Source organism: Poecilia formosa, unplaced genomic scaffold, assembly GCF_000485575.1.
Source record: "Poecilia formosa unplaced genomic scaffold, Poecilia_formosa-5.1.2 Scaffold438, whole genome shotgun sequence".
Classification (NCBI taxonomy): Eukaryota; Metazoa; Chordata; class Actinopteri; order Cyprinodontiformes; family Poeciliidae; genus Poecilia; species Poecilia formosa.
Genome location: NW_006800377.1, coordinates 219332 through 239537, shown reverse-complemented (window position 1 = coordinate 239537; position 20206 = coordinate 219332). Strand labels below are relative to the sequence as shown.

The 20206-nt window shown below is 43.4% G+C and overlaps 3 protein-coding genes across 11 annotated transcripts in view; 2 read left to right on the top strand and 1 right to left on the bottom strand.

Annotated features, from left to right (window-relative positions):
* Nucleotides 1-20206, top strand: part of LOC103155609 (NACHT, LRR and PYD domains-containing protein 12-like) — a 204212-nt gene that overhangs the window by 144816 nt on the left and 39190 nt on the right. The gene's annotated exons all lie outside the window — the stretch shown is intronic.
* On the top strand, nucleotides 2885-10356 carry sh3yl1 (SH3 and SYLF domain containing 1). 2 transcript variants are annotated; one of them, XM_007577354.2, is made up of 12 exons: nucleotides 2885-3023; nucleotides 5392-5499; nucleotides 5569-5682; nucleotides 5960-6024; nucleotides 6097-6209; nucleotides 7706-7834; nucleotides 7898-8042; nucleotides 8126-8201; nucleotides 8283-8336; nucleotides 9075-9107; nucleotides 9453-9482; nucleotides 9635-10173. In XM_007577354.2, coding segments are annotated over exons 1-12 (1086 nt in total). In that variant the 5' UTR covers nucleotides 2885-3022; the 3' UTR covers nucleotides 9853-10173. The 2 variants fall into 2 exon arrangements, with proteins under 2 accessions (XP_007577416.1, XP_016519198.1); XM_016663712.1 differs by lacking the exon at nucleotides 2885-3023 and adding an exon at nucleotides 5006-5074 and having other exon boundaries at nucleotides 9635-10356.
* LOC103155614 (solute carrier family 22 member 13) lies at nucleotides 10235-15806 on the bottom strand. 2 transcript variants are annotated; one of them, XM_007577352.2, is made up of 10 exons: nucleotides 15385-15806; nucleotides 14130-14227; nucleotides 13904-14058; nucleotides 13305-13473; nucleotides 13130-13232; nucleotides 12922-13055; nucleotides 11586-11797; nucleotides 11298-11406; nucleotides 10978-11229; nucleotides 10235-10908 (listed from the first exon to the last, which is right to left on the bottom strand). In XM_007577352.2, the coding sequence occupies exons 1-10, from the start codon at nucleotides 15628-15630 to the stop codon at nucleotides 10824-10826; spliced, it is 1563 nt and encodes a 520-aa protein (XP_007577414.1). In that variant the 5' UTR covers nucleotides 15631-15806; the 3' UTR covers nucleotides 10235-10823. The 2 variants fall into 2 exon arrangements, with proteins under 2 accessions (XP_007577414.1, XP_007577415.1); XM_007577353.2 differs by having other exon boundaries at nucleotides 14130-14223; nucleotides 15385-15470.

The following is a 20206-nucleotide window of genomic DNA, read 5'->3' as shown; positions in this document are numbered from 1 at the left end:
GATTTGTGGACCATAGGAGCTGAACGCTGCTTCTGGTTCTGGGTGGATCAGAACCAGAACCAGAACCTGGTCGGTGTGGCCGGTTGACCCAGCAGCAGCAGCAGCAGCAGCAGATCTTCATCTCCTATTTTTAGCTCGGCGCTCCGCCCGGTGAAAACACCTGGAAGATGCTGCTGCATATTTATATCTGCGTCCCGACAGCGAGCGGCGTTACCGGGAGGTCAGCGGGGTCAAATTACATGAGCAGAAACAAAAGACGGAGAAGGAGCAACGAGGTGACTAACAGCTGCGGCAGGTAATGACTAACCTGGGATGAATTATTCCTGAACCTGCGCCAGCGCTGCTACCGTCTTTATACACCAACTCACACTTTCACAGCAGCTTCTTTAAATAAACACATTCCTGCGCTTAATTTAGGCACGAAAACACACACACGCACACACACACACCGCAGCAGCTCGGTACCTGGGAGCGGGCCGTGACTGACGGCTGTGGGCGTGGCCAGGTGGGGTTTCTGCTCGGGTGAGACGTGTTCGTTAACAGTCTGTCACTAATTGTTGCGTCCCGGTTTGTTCGCACACACACCGCAGGTTGTTTTCCTCACCGGTTTCTGACATCCAAAATGATTTTTTTGTTTGTTTGTTTGTTTTTCAGACAAAATAACCAATATTAGATGTAAAAGTTGATTTAAATCTGATAATACAACCTTATGTTACAAACACAAAAATGTGATTTAACCAAAGAAAGTGGGTTTGAAAAGTTCATCCCAATCTTGAAATGAGTTGAAAATCTAATTTTATGCTAATTAAATCAAGTAAAACTGAGAAAATGTGATCAAAGAGGCTAAACAGGCATTTAATGACAAACATCACACGACAAAACGGCCATAAAGCTTTAAAATGCTCAAAAATAGAAAACTGGGGCAACAGGAGGGTTGAATAACAACTAAGAGACGGAAAATAACAACAAAAAAACTAAAATATTATGAGAGAAACAAAACCAGAAATACAGAAAAACACAAATAGTTACTTACAAAAAGACAAAAGTAAAAGTATTTTTTCAGCACATTTAGAAGCTTACAGATGAAAAACATATTGGTTCCACTGGCAGATTGTATCATTTATAATAAGATATTTTTCCAATAATATAAATAATCTGCCAGCAGAAGTCAGACTTTTCCATCAGTATTAAGGAATTATTTACTTAAAGCTGGTTCTGGTCGGGTTCTGGTTAGGGAACCGGGTCAGCCCAGTTCTGCAGGATGAAGAATGACCTTTGAGAGGATGTTATTAAACAACAGACTCCAGGCTGAGCCGGAGTGTAGGAGATCCATTAGTGAGGGGTTCTGGTTCTGGACGGGTCCGGGAGTTTGGGTGGCCTCACGCTGGGAAACTGATGGCTGCAGTCAGGCTGCTGTTTATCCTGCAGGCTATTTAAAGAGGACGACCCGTGGAAAATCATAAAAACATGAGGAGATGTTTGGAAAAAAGCTCACAGATCTTTTAATTTATACTCAGATTGAAAAAAATGGCTCATGAAATATTACAAATCTCTTTCATCATCTGGTTTTAAAATGAACAAACTAACAAAAAGTTTGATTTGTTTCTGAATCAAAATGAAAACGTGTTGATTTTTCTCCTCTTCAGTCGGATCGCTGAAAGTGGCGCCCCGCCTCACTGAGGACATCTGCTGGCAGAATATGAGAATGCAGCTCCGATATTTAGGATTTTAAAACCAGAAATCCAGCCTCCCTCTTGAACATCTAACAACCAAAATATTCACTGACCCTGAGGAAAAAGTCCATGGTTCAAAACGGAAATGTATAAATTGTACAAATACAATAAGTAATTTAAAAAAATTGGATCATAAGATTAGTTTCCACACTGATTAAAGCTGAAATGCAGATTTTATCATAAATAAAGCTAAAAAAAAAAGTTTTGGGTGGAATTTTAGCGAATTTTTAAGAAATGTTGTTGCTAAAATTTCCCCCCAAAATTTGGAAATGAATGCAGATAAAAACAAAGACAGATAAAAGGTTGTTAGAGTGCTTTATGTAAATAAAAGAAACGTCACTTCCTTTTGTCTCATCAGGGATCTTTGTTGATATTTAGATTTGTTTTATTATGTACTAAAAAATGTTTTGGGAAATTTAAGTAAAATACTTTACTGCAATTGATTTCATACCAGTGTTTATTTTTATACAAATAACAGTCTCTGTAATTTGTATAAACTTTTTAGACTGTAGTTGGCTGCTTCTTCTTCTTCTTCTTCTTCTTCTTCTTCTTATTATTATTATTATTATTATTATTATTATTATTATTATTATTATTATTATTATTATTATTATTATTGGTGATAGTAATAGCAGTTGTAGTATTAGACATCATTTTTATATTACAGTTACATTTCTGATTTTAATGTATAATAATGCAAACACTTTTAACAAACAAATCAGTATTTAAAAAAAAAAACTAACCAGTAACTAGTTACATTTATTTGGGTAACTTTTTGGACTAAATGACTGAAATACGTTTGACACTCCAGAGATAACTTTTTGCCCAAATATTTTTTACTCTCTTTTGAGTGATTTCTTGCTCATCTACTTTTAAGTAGTTTTACTCTAACTGGAGTATTTGGCTTCTCCACCTTTGATTATATTTTCATTTCCACCAAATATTAATAAACAAATGGCCAAGGTCAGGCTCGATTAGCCTGAGAGACAAAACGCAGGGCAAACAGGTATGGTGTCACGTGAACGCGCGACGTAGGTACGCAGACGTAAGAACGGGAACGCGCCCAGCTGACTGAACAACACGAGCACCCGCACGTCAACCTGTCCGTCCGAGCTGTGTCTGTCTCTTTAAGGACAGCCTCCACCTGTCCAGGTACGTCCGCTGCGTTGACGTAACGTAACCGTGAGCATTGCGCAGCTTCCGGCCATCAGGTGAGGCGAAAGAGAAAAGAGGAGGCACCCCGTCAGCTCACCTGTCGGCAGGTAAACAGCCACAGAGGAAGAAAGAAAAGTAAGTTAAAGGAGAAACTTTCTTCTTCTGGTTTGTTTTTGTCCTACTTCCTGAATTCTCCGGGTTCTGGAGGAAACAGGAAGTTCAGGACCGGTCTGGTGGTTCCGTGTTGTGGGTCAGGTAGCTCAGTCAGCTGGTGATCAACCGCAGGTCCGTGGCCCTTTAAATGGGCTCAGGACAAACCAAAGGAAACCAAACAAAGAACAGATTTAAAGCTGGTTATGTTCTGCCTGGCAACAGCAGAGTCTGACTAAATTTAATGGTTTAGTTTCTAAGATTTAGATTTCTGACATTTTAATATTTCAGCTGCTTCGAGGAATTAGGCACAATTTTATTTGGTTTTTTTGTGTCTATTTTAAATCTCACCAAAAATAATAAAATAAACTTTAGAACCAAAGAGCAGTAAATGATCAATTAGGTGAGTCATTTCTCTCAGAAGCTGAAGCCTGGTTTTACGGGTCGGTGCAGTTCAGTATCCACCAGCCACTTCACTTTCATTTGTAAATGTGGATCACCGAACCGACCTGCTTCAGTTCAGGATCCACAGAACAATGGTCTGGTCTGGTCTGGTTATAAAGACTGTCTGTTTATTGGGGACAGAAAAATGTCTCAGCTTGAGACAAGGACAAGGCATGCTAACATGTCACGTTTTTCGCATCAGCATGACGCTGACTTAAGCATTTGGGTTTAATCTGCCTTTGCAGAGAGTCTAAAGATGATTTACACCTGATAGTCCAGTAAACTTGGTTCGATTGGGGAACAAAAACTACATTTGTTCCAGTTCCAGCTGCTGCGCTTTTCTTTAGAGTAACCTTTTCCCCTCCTGGCCTGTCGGGGCGCTGCACCAAGAAACAACCCAGAAACCTCTGAAGAAGACACTGAGCGCACTTTTCTTCTTTGCCGAATGGAAACAAAAATGGAGTAGCATCAGATTTCAGCAGTTATTTTGTTGTTGGTAAAAGACTACAAGCTATTTCTCCTGCTAGCGCTAGGCTAGCATGTTTGTTTTGGTTGTATTTACCCAGAATGCCCTGTGCTGTAGTCCACTTCCTGCTTTTAGAGCCGTCTCTTAGCATTCAGCCGAACCAGAGTTCGCATTCACACCTCCAGAACCAAATCGGATTTATAGGCAGACGGACCGGCGTGTCGCAGGATTTTTCTGTGGGAGCAGATCCTGAACCTGGATCAGAACCAGAGTTCAACCAAGCAAAACCAAACCAAACCGTACTGAAGACCACCAGAACCTTCTAAGACTGATAAAAAGCTTAAAGCCCTCATCATCTTCAGCTCTGCCTCCAGAAGGGAACTCTGGTTCTTGCTTACTGAAAACACAAACCCAATAATGATTTCCTGAGTCCTAGTCGACCAAAACAATCCAGAAACATAAACAAAACGAAGCCGACCAGAACACCAAGGACGTCATTGGTGTTCTCATTTTAACAGGGGGAGTTTTTTATTTCAGTTCTTTTCATTTTGACCCGCCGGGTTTCAGCGGGGGGTTCTGCTGCGTCACCGGGTCAGGAATGTGCTGCTGCAGCAGATCAGACCGGCGAGCCGCTTTCTGGGTTCTGCTGCACTGCAGAAGGATTCACACCGCTCAAACTGGGACTTTATGTGAAAGGAGAACATTCGGTGGTGAATAACTGCGAAGAGAAGGACGAGGATTTAAGCATTTTTACAAATGAAAATCTGAAAAGTGCGGTGTGCAGGTGCATTCCTTGGTTAAAGAAGCGACTGTGGTAGATTTGAACATTTACAAGATTGGATGGAGAACATCTGGGAACATCAAGTTTCAGATCTTTCCACAGATTAGTTGTTTTTAGGTCTGAACTTTGACTAGGCCCTTGTATCTCTGACTGGGTGTTCCTGGTGGTCATCCTGCTGGAAGGAGAACCTCAGGTCTTAGGTCTTCCAGGTCCATCCATCTTCTAATCAACTTTAACCGGCTCCAACACAGCATGATGTTGCCACTGGCTGATCTTACTCTGGTGACGCGTTCAGGGAGATGAGCAGTGTTGGTTTTTCTCCTCACATGGAGCCCCGACTTATATGTGAATATATCGCACTAACATTCATTAGTGCCATGATTTTTAATGCTTTATCATGTGAAAAAACTTATTCATGTGTGATTTTTAATTCCATTTCTTATTTAATAGAAATGGTACAATTGTGAAATAGTTTTTTTTTTTTGTAGACATTAGCACAATAGCAAAATTTTATGCACATTTGAAGCGGAAACACAGCTACAGTAACTGGCTGAATACATATGCAAGCCAGACTTTTCAGATTTCTTCACATTTTGCCGGCTTTAGTTCCAGAGTTCACTGGATGAGGTGAAAATGTCCCGTCTCCGTTGTTCTCTCTGCAGTGAATCCCATCCCTTCCAATCTGAGGTCAGAGGCCAAGAAAGCTGCCAAGATCCTGAGAGAGTTCACTCAGATCTCCAACAGGGCTGGACCGGACAAACTCATCCCCGGTACAGACCGTGCCTGATGTGACTCACCGCCTGCAGGTTCCGGCTCATTATTGTGTTTCTGTGTTTCAGCTCATATCATAGCCAAGGCTGAAGGTTTGGCCATCATCTCGGTCATCAAGGCGGGCTTCATGGTCACCGCCAGAGGAGGCAGCGGCGTCGTCATAGCCAGACTCGCCGACAGGCGTAAGTCCTCAGTCCATCGTCATTTTGTATCGTCCTCTTGACGCCATCGTCTAGTCTTTGCGGCGGTCATAGTGTCTCTCGTTGACCCTTGTCTCGTTCTGGACGGGTCTTCTTCTTCATCTTCTGTTGCATCGCCTCCTTTGTTTTGTGGGTTTCCTTATTCAGTAGTTCTTCTCCGCATCAGAAGCAGATATTTTTCATGAGCAGCTCTGTAACGATGAAGGCGGGCGTCACCTGGATTGGTTGCGCTGGTCGTAACGATCTGTTCTTGGTCCAGGTTGGTCAGCGCCGTCGGCCATCGGCATAGCGGGCCTCGGCGGAGGCTTTGAGCTCGGTGTGGAGGTACGTCAGACTAACATCAGCCCTCTATGTGTTGATGGTGAATGGTCCCTGAAGGCAGCGTATTGTGTTCAGGTGTCAGACCTGGTGATCATTCTGAACCAACGGAGAGCGATTGAAGCATTCACGAAGGGCGGCAACCTGACGCTGGGTGGGAACTGCACTGTTGCCGTGGGACCCATGGGCAGGTGAGATCCTGCCTCCCTCACTCCATCTGTCTGCTGGTTAATTGGCTCTAATATTTACAGTTGATCATAAATTGTGTCTTTCCCTTTAATAAGCTGCCAGTTGTTGACAGTTTGTGTTTCCAGGCCTGAAACTGGAACAAACAGAATCAACATCAGCAGCTGTGGTTGATTCAAGAGGCTTTGATTTGTGACAGTCGGGTAAATTTAGAACGAGGTCAGCCTTGCCTCAGGGCAGCTCGACAAGTTTCACCTGGAAGTTTTGGCTGGGGTGCGTTTGTGGGCGTGGCCTGGAGACTGACTCACCAGCTGCAGACACAAATAAACTAGACCTCATTTAATTAACTGCTTTTAAAGTTTCTGATTATAATGTAACTCTGAATTGTACAGCATAAAAAAGCTGTTTGGGTTGTTTTTCAATACAGTTGCGTACCAGCTCAGGTGGGCGGAGTCATCTTAGCGGGCGTCTCCAGAGCAACTTATCAGATTCCTAAAGAGCTACGCAGCCAGACTTCATACCTTCAACTCCAGTCATGAAAGGTTGATGTCCTGCAACCTTTAGATTCATCTCTAGTCCAACACCTGAACCAAATGGCTGAATCTCCTCCTCGGTGTTCAGTCTTCAGTGTCCTGCTGATGATCTGATCGTTTGACTCGTGTGTGTTGAAGCAGAAACGCATCTAAATGCTACAGGACACCAAACCCTGGAGGAATTAAGTTATCTTATCAGTGACCAACCAATCAGTCTTCTGACGTGTTTTCAGCTTGAAAATGCAAAGGAGGTTCTAAAAGAGGGGTAGGTACCGTGTGGAAAACCACCCTGAGTACTTGACATTCGTGAAAAATTACCTCATAACATTCAGGACATTGAGGACTGACTCTGGACATCAAATCATCAAAGACTGAGGCTTCACCTGAACAACTAGAATGGTCTAGATCAGATAATGTTTGTGTTAGAATGGTCTAGTCAAAGAACAACTGGGAGGAATTTCCAGATTCACAGAAGTTTTGACTTTTTGATTCCAAAGTGTTTAAACCCTCTCATCGTTTCCCTTCCATCTCTCCTAGGTATTTTGGTTGATTTACAGCCCAGTTGTTGTCTTGAATTGCTTGAGGAGAACAAGCTGTGGCGATCCCAGTCTAACCATGTCCTCTCTCCACTGGGAGATCTGGTTCTGTCTTCTGTCCCATCCTATGGGACATTCCAGAAACTTCTTCCTCAGGAACACCTCCTTACCAGGAATTTCATAACAGCTGGACTTCTTCTTTTCATTCAAAAGCCTTGGATCAGATGAGAATCGTCTTCTAGAAACAAGAGAAGTCGTCCAGTTGTCTTCTATTTAGGCACTTTGGTTGTTCTGGATGATAGAGACTCTAAACTAGCTTACCAGATGTCCAAACCATCTTAACTCCAGGAGTTAAACCGAATGTTTACTTTGATCCGGCTCTCTCCGGTCCGGTTCGTCCCCTCATGGTTTATTTTGGGTTCTGTATTTCAGGAACCTGGAGGCGGACGTCGCCCTGCGCAGCACTGCGGCCGTCTTCACCTACTGCAGGTCCAGAGGGCTGTTTGCAGGGATTTCTCTGGAGGGGTCTTACCTGATTGAACGCAAAGACACCAACCGCAAGTATGCAGAGCCGCCACTGGAGGCGCCAGCGTGTTTCCTTCATAACGTAACTTTCGCCTGCAGGTTCTACTGTCAAGACATCCGAGCCTCGCGTATCCTAAATGGAGACGTTGAGCCTCCGACGGAGTTCTACGACCTTTACCACATCCTGGACGTGTACACAGAGGCCTACACCACCGACTGGACCAGCAAGAACCTGGTGGCCAGGGTACTGGTCCTGCTGGTCCTTCCTGTCCTATTTGTCTCTCCTTGTCCCTTTGGGATTGAATTGTTGTGTGTTTGTGTCTGCAGTCGGTTCCTCCATCCAGACCTCCAGCTCCATCCCAGAAGAAAGCACAGAGCAGCTACCGGCAGCCGAATAACAGCGGTGAGCCCCTCAGCGTGCCCCACCTGTTTCTGATCGCATCTGTGCTTCCTGTTTCATCTCAGTGTTTCTGTGTTTGAGCAGAGAGGAAGGACAGACTCTACCCCAGTGCCTCCGTCTACAAGTCGGACACGTCCAGTGAGTCGTTGCTTCAGCTTTAAGGAGATCAGAACCACAATTAATGCATATTTAATTAAAAACAGCTAAATTATGTGATTTTAGTGATTATAAAAATCCTAGTTTTGTCACTAGGGATGATATTTGAAGACTATGGGAATAATCTTACGCATGTTGATTACGTTTAAGTTTGATTTGGACTTTTGTGGAGGAGAATCAGATGTTATTTGTTATAAATGGTTTGAGTCGTTTCAGGCTGTGGCTCCCTCTAGTGTTTACAACACAATCCTGCAGTCAGTGTCCTAACCTTTAAATCGGGTTAACGGTGGAGAAAATCAGATTCTTTTAATTAAAACATTGAATATTTAGGTTATAGTTACACAGATAAAAAAATCCAACATGTAATTATTACTTTTTTTTTATTTGTGTTTTCTAGTATGAGCCTGATAAAAACTGGCCTCCACAGATTTAAGTCGTTTAAAACTAAATAAACAAATAATATGCTGTTAGTCTTAAAGTCTGGATTTTATCATTTTTCCGTTTCCTAAAACGTTTCAGTTTCCTTTAACTTAAAAAAAATTGTATTTGTTTATTTTACCTCCATTGATTTGGAATCTCAACATTACATTTTAATTTTACCTAAACTATACATTGAAATGTTTTTTAAAACATAAATAAATAAATCCAGGTCAAGAATTTAAGAAAAACAGAGTAAAACTGTTATTTGTATTCTGACTTCCTGTTTATCTTCTGTTTCAGCTCAGTTTGCGTCCCGTGACCCTCCGCGCTACGGTACGAAAATTCACCCTTTTACACATGAATTTGGTTTAATTTTAAGAATCAAGCTAGAAAAGATAGTTTAGTTTGGATGTTTCTGTTTTTATGTTTATGCATCACCTTCAATTTTGTAGTTTAATGTTTTTGAATAAAACATTGTGCCACTACATCAGTGAAATTGAAGAGTTAGTCTTGAGGAATAGTAAAATCACAATTTTTGGACAAAATGTTTCTCCTTCTCCACAAATCTAAATGTAATAAATTCTAAACATTTCTCTCATTTTTTGCTGACATTTGTCTCCTGATTTTATCGTTGTATTTGTAAAACTGATTTGTTTCTTGATGTTTTTACTTTTGCAGATCAGTTTGACCCCGAACCGCCGAGTTATGGTAAGAATAATATTTTATATTTGAAATCACAAATTTTTTAAATATTTAAAACTTTATAAAATTGACTTTTTGTATTCATATATCAAAATGATTTTTAAAATTATAATTAAAAGTATTGTAGGAAAATAAATGACCAAATTTATTTTTTATAGATGAAGGCTCGTCGTCGGCATCAGGGGGTGGAGCTACTGGCTCTATGGTCGTCACGGCGACCCACCCGTTTACAGGACAGCAGCCCGGCGACCTGAGCTTCGTCCCTGGCGACCGGATTACCGTCATCACCAAGACGGATTCCCAGTACGACTGGTGGGAAGGACAACTGGACAACGGCCGTGTCGGGATTTTTCCAGCCAATTTCGTGACGTACTGACGTCGCCCCCTGGCGGTAGGATCGATGAAATGACAAGTGGATCGAGTCGACGGGACGAAAGCTGCAGGCTCTGATTATCTGATGAAGGATTTTTTTTAAATCAGAAGGCGCATGAATGCGGTTTTTATCTTCACTCGACTAAAAGGGATTCAATATTTTAGGGATTTGGCTCATAAAATACAAAAGTTAATATAATTAGTGGAGTTGTGGGGATTTTCTTTAACGTTTCACCTGGATTGATTTCAGTTTAACACCAGCTGCAAGTTTTACTTTAAATATTAAGTTTAAGTAAAGTTCATGGTTTTCTTTGTTGGGTAACTTTCATTAATTTCATGTTGATCTTTTTTACGACAGTTGAGGGCAAGTATTTCCTGTTTTCCCCTTCAAAATAAGGGTTTGGTTTAGATTTCTGTCTGTTACAGCAGCTATGAAGACTTTTATATAAGCTCAAACCGTTATGATGGTGTTGGTCTCATTGAGAGCTTTGAATAAATATTTTTTAAACAGATTAATTTTTACTGATTCTGTCCGTCTTGTTTGATAAATGCTTCAAAAACTTGAATCAGTTAGAAACCACCAAATACAATTTACTACTGCAGGTTAACTTGGTTCAAAACGAAATAATCTGGTGATATACTTTTACATTAACAGCAATGAGAAGAATCAAAGCTCACACAACCTAAAGATGTGATTTTATGTTTTGGCCAGTTGGGGGCGCTGTTTAACTGGTTTTACTCGCTTCACCTGTTTAAAGTTGATTGCCAGGAGACTTTTTTTTCATATTTGACTCAGTTTATTTTCAGTGGTTAAAAACAACAAATTCATAAAAAAAAACTCAAACAAAAACTAACAGTTCTTCCTTCCACTCCTCTGAGATTAACCGAACCATCGGAACCGCAGTCCAGTCCAAAACAAAATCCAAATGGACTTCTGGAGTTCTGCTGTGTTTTGGCTCTTTGGTCGTGTGAAAGTTAAAGAAACGGCGTGTTCGGTGTCTGGATGTCGACTTTCTCTGGCAGGACCAGCTCCGTCCTGGGCTGGCTGCTCACCGGCTTCCTGTTCAACAAATAACAGGCTGAGAGTCCAAACCCGCCACTGTTTCTTTAAACCTGGAGCTGTTCTCACCTTGGCTTCCAGAGGGCGCCCATGCTGGCAGGCTGGTTCTTGGGCTGCCTGTTGCAGTCCTCCAGGGAGTCGGGAAGCGGCGCCCCGCTGGTCTCTGGTAGCAGCAGGCACAGGCTGCAGCCCACGATTGGTCCGCTGCTGTACACGATCATGGCGGCCAATGAGATTGCTCCAGACGGGCTGGGCGGGACGAAGGTGGTGACCAGGCAACCGAGCCGGTATGAAAGGTTGACCAGGGAGATGCAGCGCTGCCTGGATGAGAGCAGCCACCTGTTAGCCTGTATGAAGCTAACACAGACCAGTGAAGGTTGTCTCAGTACCTGACCCCCGTGGGAAACAACTCGATGCAGTACAGGACAGAGATGAAGGTGGCAGCCAGGATGCAGAGTTTCCCCAGCAGAGCCAGACTCATGACCAGCGCCGTTGTTCCTGCATGCACAGGAAACATCTGTGATACCGGACCAGTAGCCCGTCCAGAAGCCAAACCGGTTCTGGTTCTGTAACCTCAAGGTAAACACAGAACAGCCTGCAGACGCCAAGTAGCTACAAGTCCAAACAATGTCTAAAATGTTTGCATGGCTTCACATCAGAAAGGGCGACTCTCTCACCGTCGTATCTGGACAGCAGTAATGATGCCAAACAGGCGGTTCCGCTCAGGAACAGGGCCAACATGGAGATCGGCCGGCGCCCGATCCGGATCAACGGGACCAGCAGACAGGGAGCCTCCGATAGGCCGGAGAAGAACTGGGCGGCGTAAACGCCAACGCCAAATGAGCCGATGTTCAGGCAAATCCCGTAGTAGGTCAGAGCCGTGGCAGCGCTGCAGGACGAGAGGATTAACTGGAGTTACTGCTTCTCGCATCAAAACCCATCGATCCAGACGGCTTGGCTGAAATGGTAAAGGAGCCTGAACTGGGCCAGGTTCTAGGACTTACACAGAGCATGAACAGCAGCACAGAGAATCAGATTTTGAACACGGGACGTGACAACGATAAAAGTTTAACATTTTTCAACCGTCTTTTGTGGCATCGCTAAACTACAGTCAAAATTTCAAATGCATGAATTTTCTGGTTGCTCTGCTAGAGGAGGGCAAGCGATTGACGCCTCGTCACGATACTTCTGCAGGAAACGACTGGGCAGGGAGCGACGCCGCCTCCTGTAAGACTTAGTCGGTGCAAACCCTGGTGTAGAAGAAACGGGGCTGTCCGCCCAGCTAGCTCATCAGACTTCCTGGTGTCCAATCAGGATGCATGACTATGAAATCTCAACATTCTGCAGACAACATATGCACAATACTCCCCAACACCTGGGAACCGTAATATTGACCATTTTTCAGCAGTATGAGGCCGGTGTTTATCTGTTATTGTCCTTTTCAGACAACTCTAGACTTTAGCTGATGACATGGGTCAATGCTGATCAGAAAATCAATCGGGGAAAGGCGTCTGCTTTGTGTTTTCTTTACCAGTGTTTGTTGCCACTAACTGGACCAGGTTCTGGGGGTTTTAACCTCTGAACGGACATCCCACTGTTGTATGGCTGAACCCTGTGGAGCCCAAAAGACTTTGAGTTTTCAGAATAACAAGTGTGTCTGTTTTTCCGTCTAAACACCAGTTATCTGCAGAATGAAGGAACCCAGCTTCAGTTAGCCTATTGTCTTCTTTCAGCAGGTTTGGACCTTCTGTCGTGTCTCGGTTTGTCTTTCTGTGGCTCCGTGTTCCTCTCCACCTCTAAGTACCAGTTAATGATAACATCTGTTACGTAACTGAAGTGTGGCATGAAGGCAGCAGATCTGGGACAGTTTGGAGTTGTTGTTTGATGGTTCTGAGATATTTAGACAAGGAGGAGTCAAAGTTCTCAGATGATATAATCCTTATTACTCATTACCTTATGAAACTTTATTAAAACCAAACTTCCTGTGTTCCTGTTGAACGGTGTGTGCTGTACCTCAGGTAGCTCATGATGAACAGCCGCAGGAGGATAGTCGGGTGCCTCAGGTGTGTGATGTCACTGGGGGCGTGGTCTCCAGCCATCTGAGCTTCAGAGGCTTTGTGCAGGTCGGACCAGGCCGAGTCCAGCAGCTGGACGGGAACACAGGGACTCAGCCTTACAGAACCAGGAACATGCAAGGATTTTTACCACCAGATAGTTTTACCAGGTCCAAACACTTCTGATCTGCAGGGCTGTTGTTACGGTAACCGTCCAGAACATCCTTTCTCCTCTGTAACAACAGCCAGCGAGGAGATTCTGGGATGGCTCTGCAGACGAGAAAGGAAACCATGAGAGAGTTCCCGATGAGCGGGCCGGACGGACGGCGCAGGCGGGCGTACAGGTAGAGCGGCAGGCAGACGATCTGCGGCAGGGCCAGCAGCAGGTGCAGGTGCGTCCAGCTGGGGCTCAGCCAGGCCAGCGGGGCTCCGCCCATCGTCCCCAGGCTGAAGCAGAATGGCAGGAAGGCCGGCGGCCAGAGCCGAGCGGCCGGCAGGGTCCACTCCACCGCTGCCCGACAAAAACACAGCAGGGACACCGACTCAGCAACGTGTGGATACCGAGGAGTCGGCCTGGTCAGCAGGGCTCCGTCTGCTACCAGTGAGTCCACTCAGATCCAATACGTTACTGACTGCTGCAGCACAAACTGTTCTGATCACATAAACCCAGCAGAACTCCAACATCTGAAGGCAGAAACTGTTAGTGTCACGTCCAGAGGTAGAGAACGCATAATGAGTTTCAAGCCTGCATGGTGTGGAAGGGAGTTGGTTGTATGATTTGGAGTCTGTGCTAACTCACATCTACTAAATATCCTTTAAGGAGCAACTGATCTAAGTAATCTGTCTTTCTTTCTATTTATTCTGTAAATGAACCAGTACATCTTCACTGAATAATCGGTGAACCATCTGAGAAGAGGATGCTGCAGAGTGACGGTTGTTACCGAGGCTGAAGGCGCAGATGTTGATGCAGCAGCAGCAAACGGCGGTCAGGCAGCGGATGGCGAGGAAGAGGAGCGGCTGAGGAAACACGGCGGGCACCAGGCCGCAGAAGGCCTGGATGCAGGCGCAAGCTAGCAGCACCGGGCGCTTCCCGTACCTGCAGAGGAAACCCCGACCGGGTCAGCAAAACTCCACCTCCTACAGGTGTGAGTGTGTGCGAGTGTCTACCTGTCTGAAATGGCTCCGCCCACCAGGGATCCGAGCAGCAGTCCCACCATGTAGACCGTCTGACCATAAGACAGCCAGTCTGTCCAACCGCACACTGACTGACACATGTGGACATCCAGAGGAGACAGATGCGTTACTGATCAGTGACTGATAAAACCAAGCGGAAAAAAGCTAACGTTTGTCCATGACGTATCGAAAACACCAGTTTAAAAATGTCTTAAACATTCCTCTTGATCCAATTTTAACTGCTCAGTATTTTGAGCGGTGGTGTCAGCCACGGCTTCATTCAGTTACTCTGCTGCCATCGCTAAAACTACAAACAAACTACAATTCTAAAACGGCGAAGAAAATTGACGTCATCGTTCACAACTTTCCCTTCTGTTCACTGATTGGCCCGGGTGAAATTCAACCGGAGAAATTGAGGTCAATAGGAGAAATCTTTAATACACACTGGAAGACAGATGGACTCCAGCCATGGTTGATCTCACCGGAAGGCTTGCCACTTTTTGACAGTACCGAGCCCGATAAGGGTGAATGAACTGAAAAAGCCACAACCCGACTGTGGAACAGGTTCTGAAAGCATCTGCTGAAACCCTGATGGTGTTGGAGTGAGATATTTAACAAGAAATGACATCAGCGATGGTGGTGATCAGATGAAACCAGCAGGAAATAATAGTTTGCTTCTAGTAATCAGTTATTTCCTTTTAAATAGCATCTTCTTGGTATGAATAAAGATGCTAAATCTGTTTTGTATTATATATCACAGATGTATATTTGGATGACAATCGTGATTTAACAATAAAAGGTAGAGTGTAAAGTTGCAGAGGCTCTAAACTGAGCTGTAATAGAGCCGCTTAGAGTTCCTAGAAACACAGTATTGCCCCACACATGACCTGCAGATGACCCGGGACGGCCCACGTGTGGGTCCGCAGCCTCCTGCCAACTGTCAGGAACAGCAGGATCCAAAATGTTCAGACTTGATTTTAACAGCCGCATGTTGCACATTAACAGAGTGGACACCATCAGTTATGCAATCCACATGTGTGATAAATTAATCCCTCCACTAAACCAGCTGTCGAAACTCCCTCGTGTCAAAAAGAGATTATAGTTACGTTGTTTGTGCATAATAAAAATGAAGTATTTAGGAGTTTTCTTTAATAAAACAGTCAGTAACAGGCAGGAGTAACTGCGTGGACATAAACACGTGTTTAAAGTGTAAACGTTATCAGAAAAACAACAGAAGTTTCCAACTCACATGTAGCTGGGATTTATCCGTCCTCCAATCAGCGATCAGCTCCGAAACTTCCCCGTGCTGCGATTGGTTGTTGTCTGAGCTGGGCGGAACCGTTCCGAGCCACGACGAGGACGCTTCAGTACCGTTGTCATGGCGACAAGTTCTGTCAGCGATAGGGGCTGTAAAAATGTCTAGAAAGAAAAGGAAAGGCGTGAAAAAGAAGAGGAGGGCGAGCCGCCAATAGACGGACAGCTGGAGCGGGGACATGGCGGCAGTTCCGCTGGACAGGTCCGGGTCAGGCCCGGCTGGTTCTTGTCGGAGTTGGGAGAAGTTTCAGGAGCTGCTCATGTTGCTGCTGAACGGTACTGTGAGCAGCTGCTGCTGTCACTGCGGGGGCAGTTACTGAGCCCAGCAGGCGGGTCGGATTCACGGCCAGCCTTCTTTCCCGCTTTATGGTCCAGCAGTGGAGCGCTGTGTGCAACACCGCCACCTGGTGGTCGGGGCTGCGCACTGCACAGGGAGGACCAGGAGATCAGATATATGGAGGGCCAACAAGGACAAAATGAAATAAACACATCATTAAATCATTAATTAAATATATATAAAAAATAAGTTTTTATTTTTAAAATTTTAATAGAAAATTAATTTATTCAATTATTCATTAAAATGCAAACTTATAGCCAACACAGGTGACTAATTAAAAATGTTTTGGTTCCTGTTCCTGCAGAGTCACTATGAAATAATTTTTATCAAAATCGCCTAATCAATTGTGAGGGGCGTGGCTAATACTGAACTCCATTACAGATCTATTCAATAAACTAGAATATTATTTATTAGGAACTTTATCACAAAGTGAAGCACATTAGATAAATTAATTACACCCAGATGGATGTTTGAAATCCTTTATTTCTGCTAATTATGATGATTTTCCACTTATATCTAATGAAAACACAACATTTAAAATTAGAATATCACATTCCAACCGTTAAAAAATTACAAGGACCACAGTTTGCAGACAAAGTAGTGCATAAGGAGTAAACATATGAGTATAGCTGCTTTGCTATCACATGCTAGGTGGCTAATGTATTTGGCATGTAAAAGTGAGCACCTCTAGGCTCAGATATCTGGGGCTTCAACGCCATCTAGTGACCAAATAGGGAATATGACACATTTGGATGCTATATCTGGTCTCCATATTTTATTTGTCTGATACGATCAATAAAATCCAGTGTGATCATATTCATATTACACAATGCAACATGGTGGTGGCAGCATCGTGCTGTGGGACCAATATGGAGCTAAAATAGAGTCATTAAGTTTAATACTGAAAAAAGTTGAAACTCTCACAAGAACCATTTTTATTGATCACAGTTATGCAGCATAATGGCATTTATTCTTAATGTTTTTATATCATAACTCAATAAGCTGAAGTCTTTATTTTTCTAATTTATTTTTATCTCTATATTTCCCAGTTGCTACTGATAGGACGTGCTATGATGAAGCTCAATGTCCAAACAGAACCGTTTACATCCCCAAACTGATCTGTATTCTGATCCAAGTAAATCCAAGTTTATCTGCCAGTGATCGCTAAGGTTGGGTTTACAAAGAGAGAAGATGCTAAAAATTCACCATAATGAAGGTAAAACTGGAGAAAGTCATGTCAAAGACAACAGGAAGACGTAACCACGGACTGGAAATGAGGATGTTAGGAAATACAGCTTGAGTTAAAGAGTTGGAGGAAGAAAGTAAAGGAAACAAGAGCTTAAAATAAGACTGAAGAAAAGAGAAGTTATCTTACAGTTCCTTTTTGATGAGAAATAAACCAGAAGATTAAAAAAAGATAAAGAGTGAAAAAGTATGACATTGAAAAGAGGGAAGAATACAGAGTGAGGAGATGAAATGAAAGAAGGTTTGGAGGAAGTCTAAAACTGGGTCATGAAATGAGGAAGTGATGTACAAGGAAAGAGAAGATTATCTGTCTGTTGGGTTAAAAAAGGCTAAAGCAGCTCAGTGTCATCAGAGAGGGAGCAGGTTCTGCATCATGACTTTATTCAACACATCAGTAAACATTTCCTCAGGATCAGTTCATATATAACAAGAAGACACAGTAAAGTCCATGATAAACTCCAGATGTCCCATCATGCCATGCTGTCTCCAGGTCGCCTCATCTCCATCACCACGGTGGGCATGGCGGAGAGCGGCGTGGAGTAGGCAGACGCCATGCTCTGCACGCCGGCCAGCAGGATGCGCCAGGTGTACCGCAGGGCTTTACAGATGTTCTGCACCACAGAAGAAGAAGAAGAAGGAAAAGAAGAAGGAGGAGGAGGTGGTTAGTGGATCTTTCTTTAGGCTGAAACTACAACTGGACAATAAATCAATATATAACACAATAGATATATAATCAATATCAACAGATAATACAACTGATAGAATATTCAATGTATGGAATATTCACTGAATTCTGATCCAGAATCGCACAGCATTCTGGGAGATGTAGGCAGAGGGAAGACTTTAGCTGCTCAACCTCTCACAGCTAGCTAACGCTGGTGGAATCAACAAACTCACTCACTCTCTGGTTACCTAGCAACAACCTGCTGAGCAACTGGTGGTTACCTAGCAACAACCTTCTGAGTAACTTGTGCAGCAGCAGTTTATTGTTTTGCCACCGTTCCTCATAACTGCTTAAAACTGAAAACCAACAGACTAAGAACTGTTGATAAAACAGGAAATGCAACACCACAAAAAAACTAATCAATAATTATCAATAGACTGATATGAAATGCTCATATTGTGATACAGTTTTCAACCGTATCGTCCAGCCGCAGCTGAAACTTTTGCTGTTCTCCAGTTTCAACTTTTAAACTGAAGATCAAACCAACGACAGAATCTGTCCGGAGATTTCAGATCCAGAAGCGATCATATTTTATAGCGATTATATTTTTATGCTTCCTCTGGAAAGGGGAAGGAGGACAAGAAGAGAGGAAGTGAAGACCACTCTCACATCAACCAGAACCACTGAGTCCAGTAGGACTGGTGGGAAAACGGTTCTGGTTTCCAGTTCAGCTTTCAGCGCCTGCAGGTCGTCACCGTGGTTCGGTTGATTCTGCTCACAGTCCAAAAACACGACAGGTGGCTCCACTGGCCTCCACCAGTTCACAGATGAACAAATATGGAGGATTATAGTGGCACCTAGTGGCTCCTTCCAGTACTGCATCTAAAAATTGAAGGTTTTATGGTGATAAACTGTCCACTGGATCAACAGAACGGGACAAAACGTCCCGCTGGACGGCGTCCTCTGGGTCTGGACCGGGACGTTTCTTTACAATGTTATCTCTCTCTCAGTGATTGAGACTCTCTGGTTATCTGCTCAGGGAGGTGGGGTCAAAGGTCAGGACTACAAAACAGAGTCAATGTTTAACAGCTGCAGCTGAAAGACCGCTGGAATGTCAACAAGCAGAAAAATCTGAAGTTTGCTTTTAGTAAATGTTTCATATATTAATATTCAACACATCTGTGTTCTTCATGAACATGTTTTATTATTTCCATGTAAAACTTTGACTAGATTTAACGTCAAACATTTGTTTCTTTTTTTGTTATTGATATATTTTTATATTAATGCCATTAACGCTGAGAGTTTTTATTGAACAGAAAAGTGACAGAAGAATGTCCAACCAGGTCAAAGGTCATCTTACCTTCCGACACTTCTTGCACCTCTTCTTCCTCTTTCTTTTCTTCTCCTCCTTTCTCCTTCTCCTCTCCTCCTCTGCTTCGTCTTCCTCCTCTCCCTCCTCTATCAGGGGTTCGTATTTATCTGGAAGGACGCAGAAGTAAACGTCTTTGGAGGTTTTCTGTTGCTTCTTCGCCTCCAGAGGAGCTGCAGCCTCCTCCTGCTCCTCCGCTCCCATCCCTCGCTCCTCTCCTTTCACCTCCTGCTCCTGTTTTACGGCTGAAGGACCTTTGAAACGAGGAGGAGTCAAACTTTATGAGTAGCCTGAAGCTCCCTGCAGACTCAGGAAACACGGGAAAACATCAGATTACAGAGGAATGCGGAGAGTTTGGGGAAATCAGAGGAACTCAGATGTTTAGCAGGTTGTTTGCTTTGAAGAAAAATAACTAAAATCATGAAAACCAACAAAGACATGAAGCCATTCCACTAAACTGAGAAGGTTTTCATTTCTGGAAAGTAAACTGAAAGCCTCCTAAAAATAGATGGCTGTTGTACAGATCAGTTTTTCTTGGACTTGTTAGTTTCAGTTCTGATGTGAAACAGGATCCAGTGACTTCAACCTAAACTGGATCTGGATCTGGATCAGGACCTTTCCCAGATATATTTATGTATCATCATTCATAAACCAGACCATCCATAAACACCTTACAGCACAGTAATACACTTTTCATGCTGTCATGGCTTCTTCCTTTCAGTCCAGGTCGGTACAGAACTTGTTTCTCATTTTCAGCCAGCGTCTTCATGGTTTTGGTTTCCATGACGTTTGTTCTTGTATATGATGGATGAACATCCGGGCTGATTCTTTTGATTTACTGATGTTGCCTCCAATTTATTCAAATGTTATTAATTAATTACAGCTGGGACTTTAAAGCATCATTTCATTTAATTAATTACATTGATTTTATTTTTATTTAAATGTTTTGTTGGCTCTAGTGGCCTTTATTTGAAAGTAGTTTGACAGGAAAGAGGGGGAAGACATGCGGCAAATGTCATCAGGCCGGGAATCGAACCTGCAACCACCGGCATGAGGACGAAGGCCTCAATACATGGGTTGTGCTTTGCCCCTGCACCACCACAGCACCCAATTACATTGATTTTAATGCAATTAATTGCATT

Coding starts and splice junctions, on each gene's coding strand:
- sh3yl1 (XM_016663712.1), top strand. CDS start 5,029: ATGAGCAGTGTTGGTTTTTCTCCTCACATGGAGCCCCGACTTATAT. Junction 8,202..8,282: donor CCGGCAGCCGAATAACAGCG/GTGAGCCCCTCA, acceptor GTGTTTGAGCAG/AGAGGAAGGACAGACTCTAC. Junction 9,108..9,452: donor CCGTGACCCTCCGCGCTACG/GTACGAAAATTC, acceptor TTACTTTTGCAG/ATCAGTTTGACCCCGAACCG.
- LOC103155614 (XM_007577352.2), bottom strand. CDS start 15,630: ATGTCCCCGCTCCAGCTGTCCGTCTATTGGCGGCTCGCCCTCCTCTTC. Junction 11,798..12,921: donor TTCATCATGAGCTACCTGAG/GTACAGCACACA, acceptor CTCGTCCTGCAG/CGCTGCCACGGCTCTGACCT. Junction 11,230..11,297: donor TTGTTTCCCACGGGGGTCAG/GTACTGAGACAA, acceptor GCTCTCATCCAG/GCAGCGCTGCATCTCCCTGG.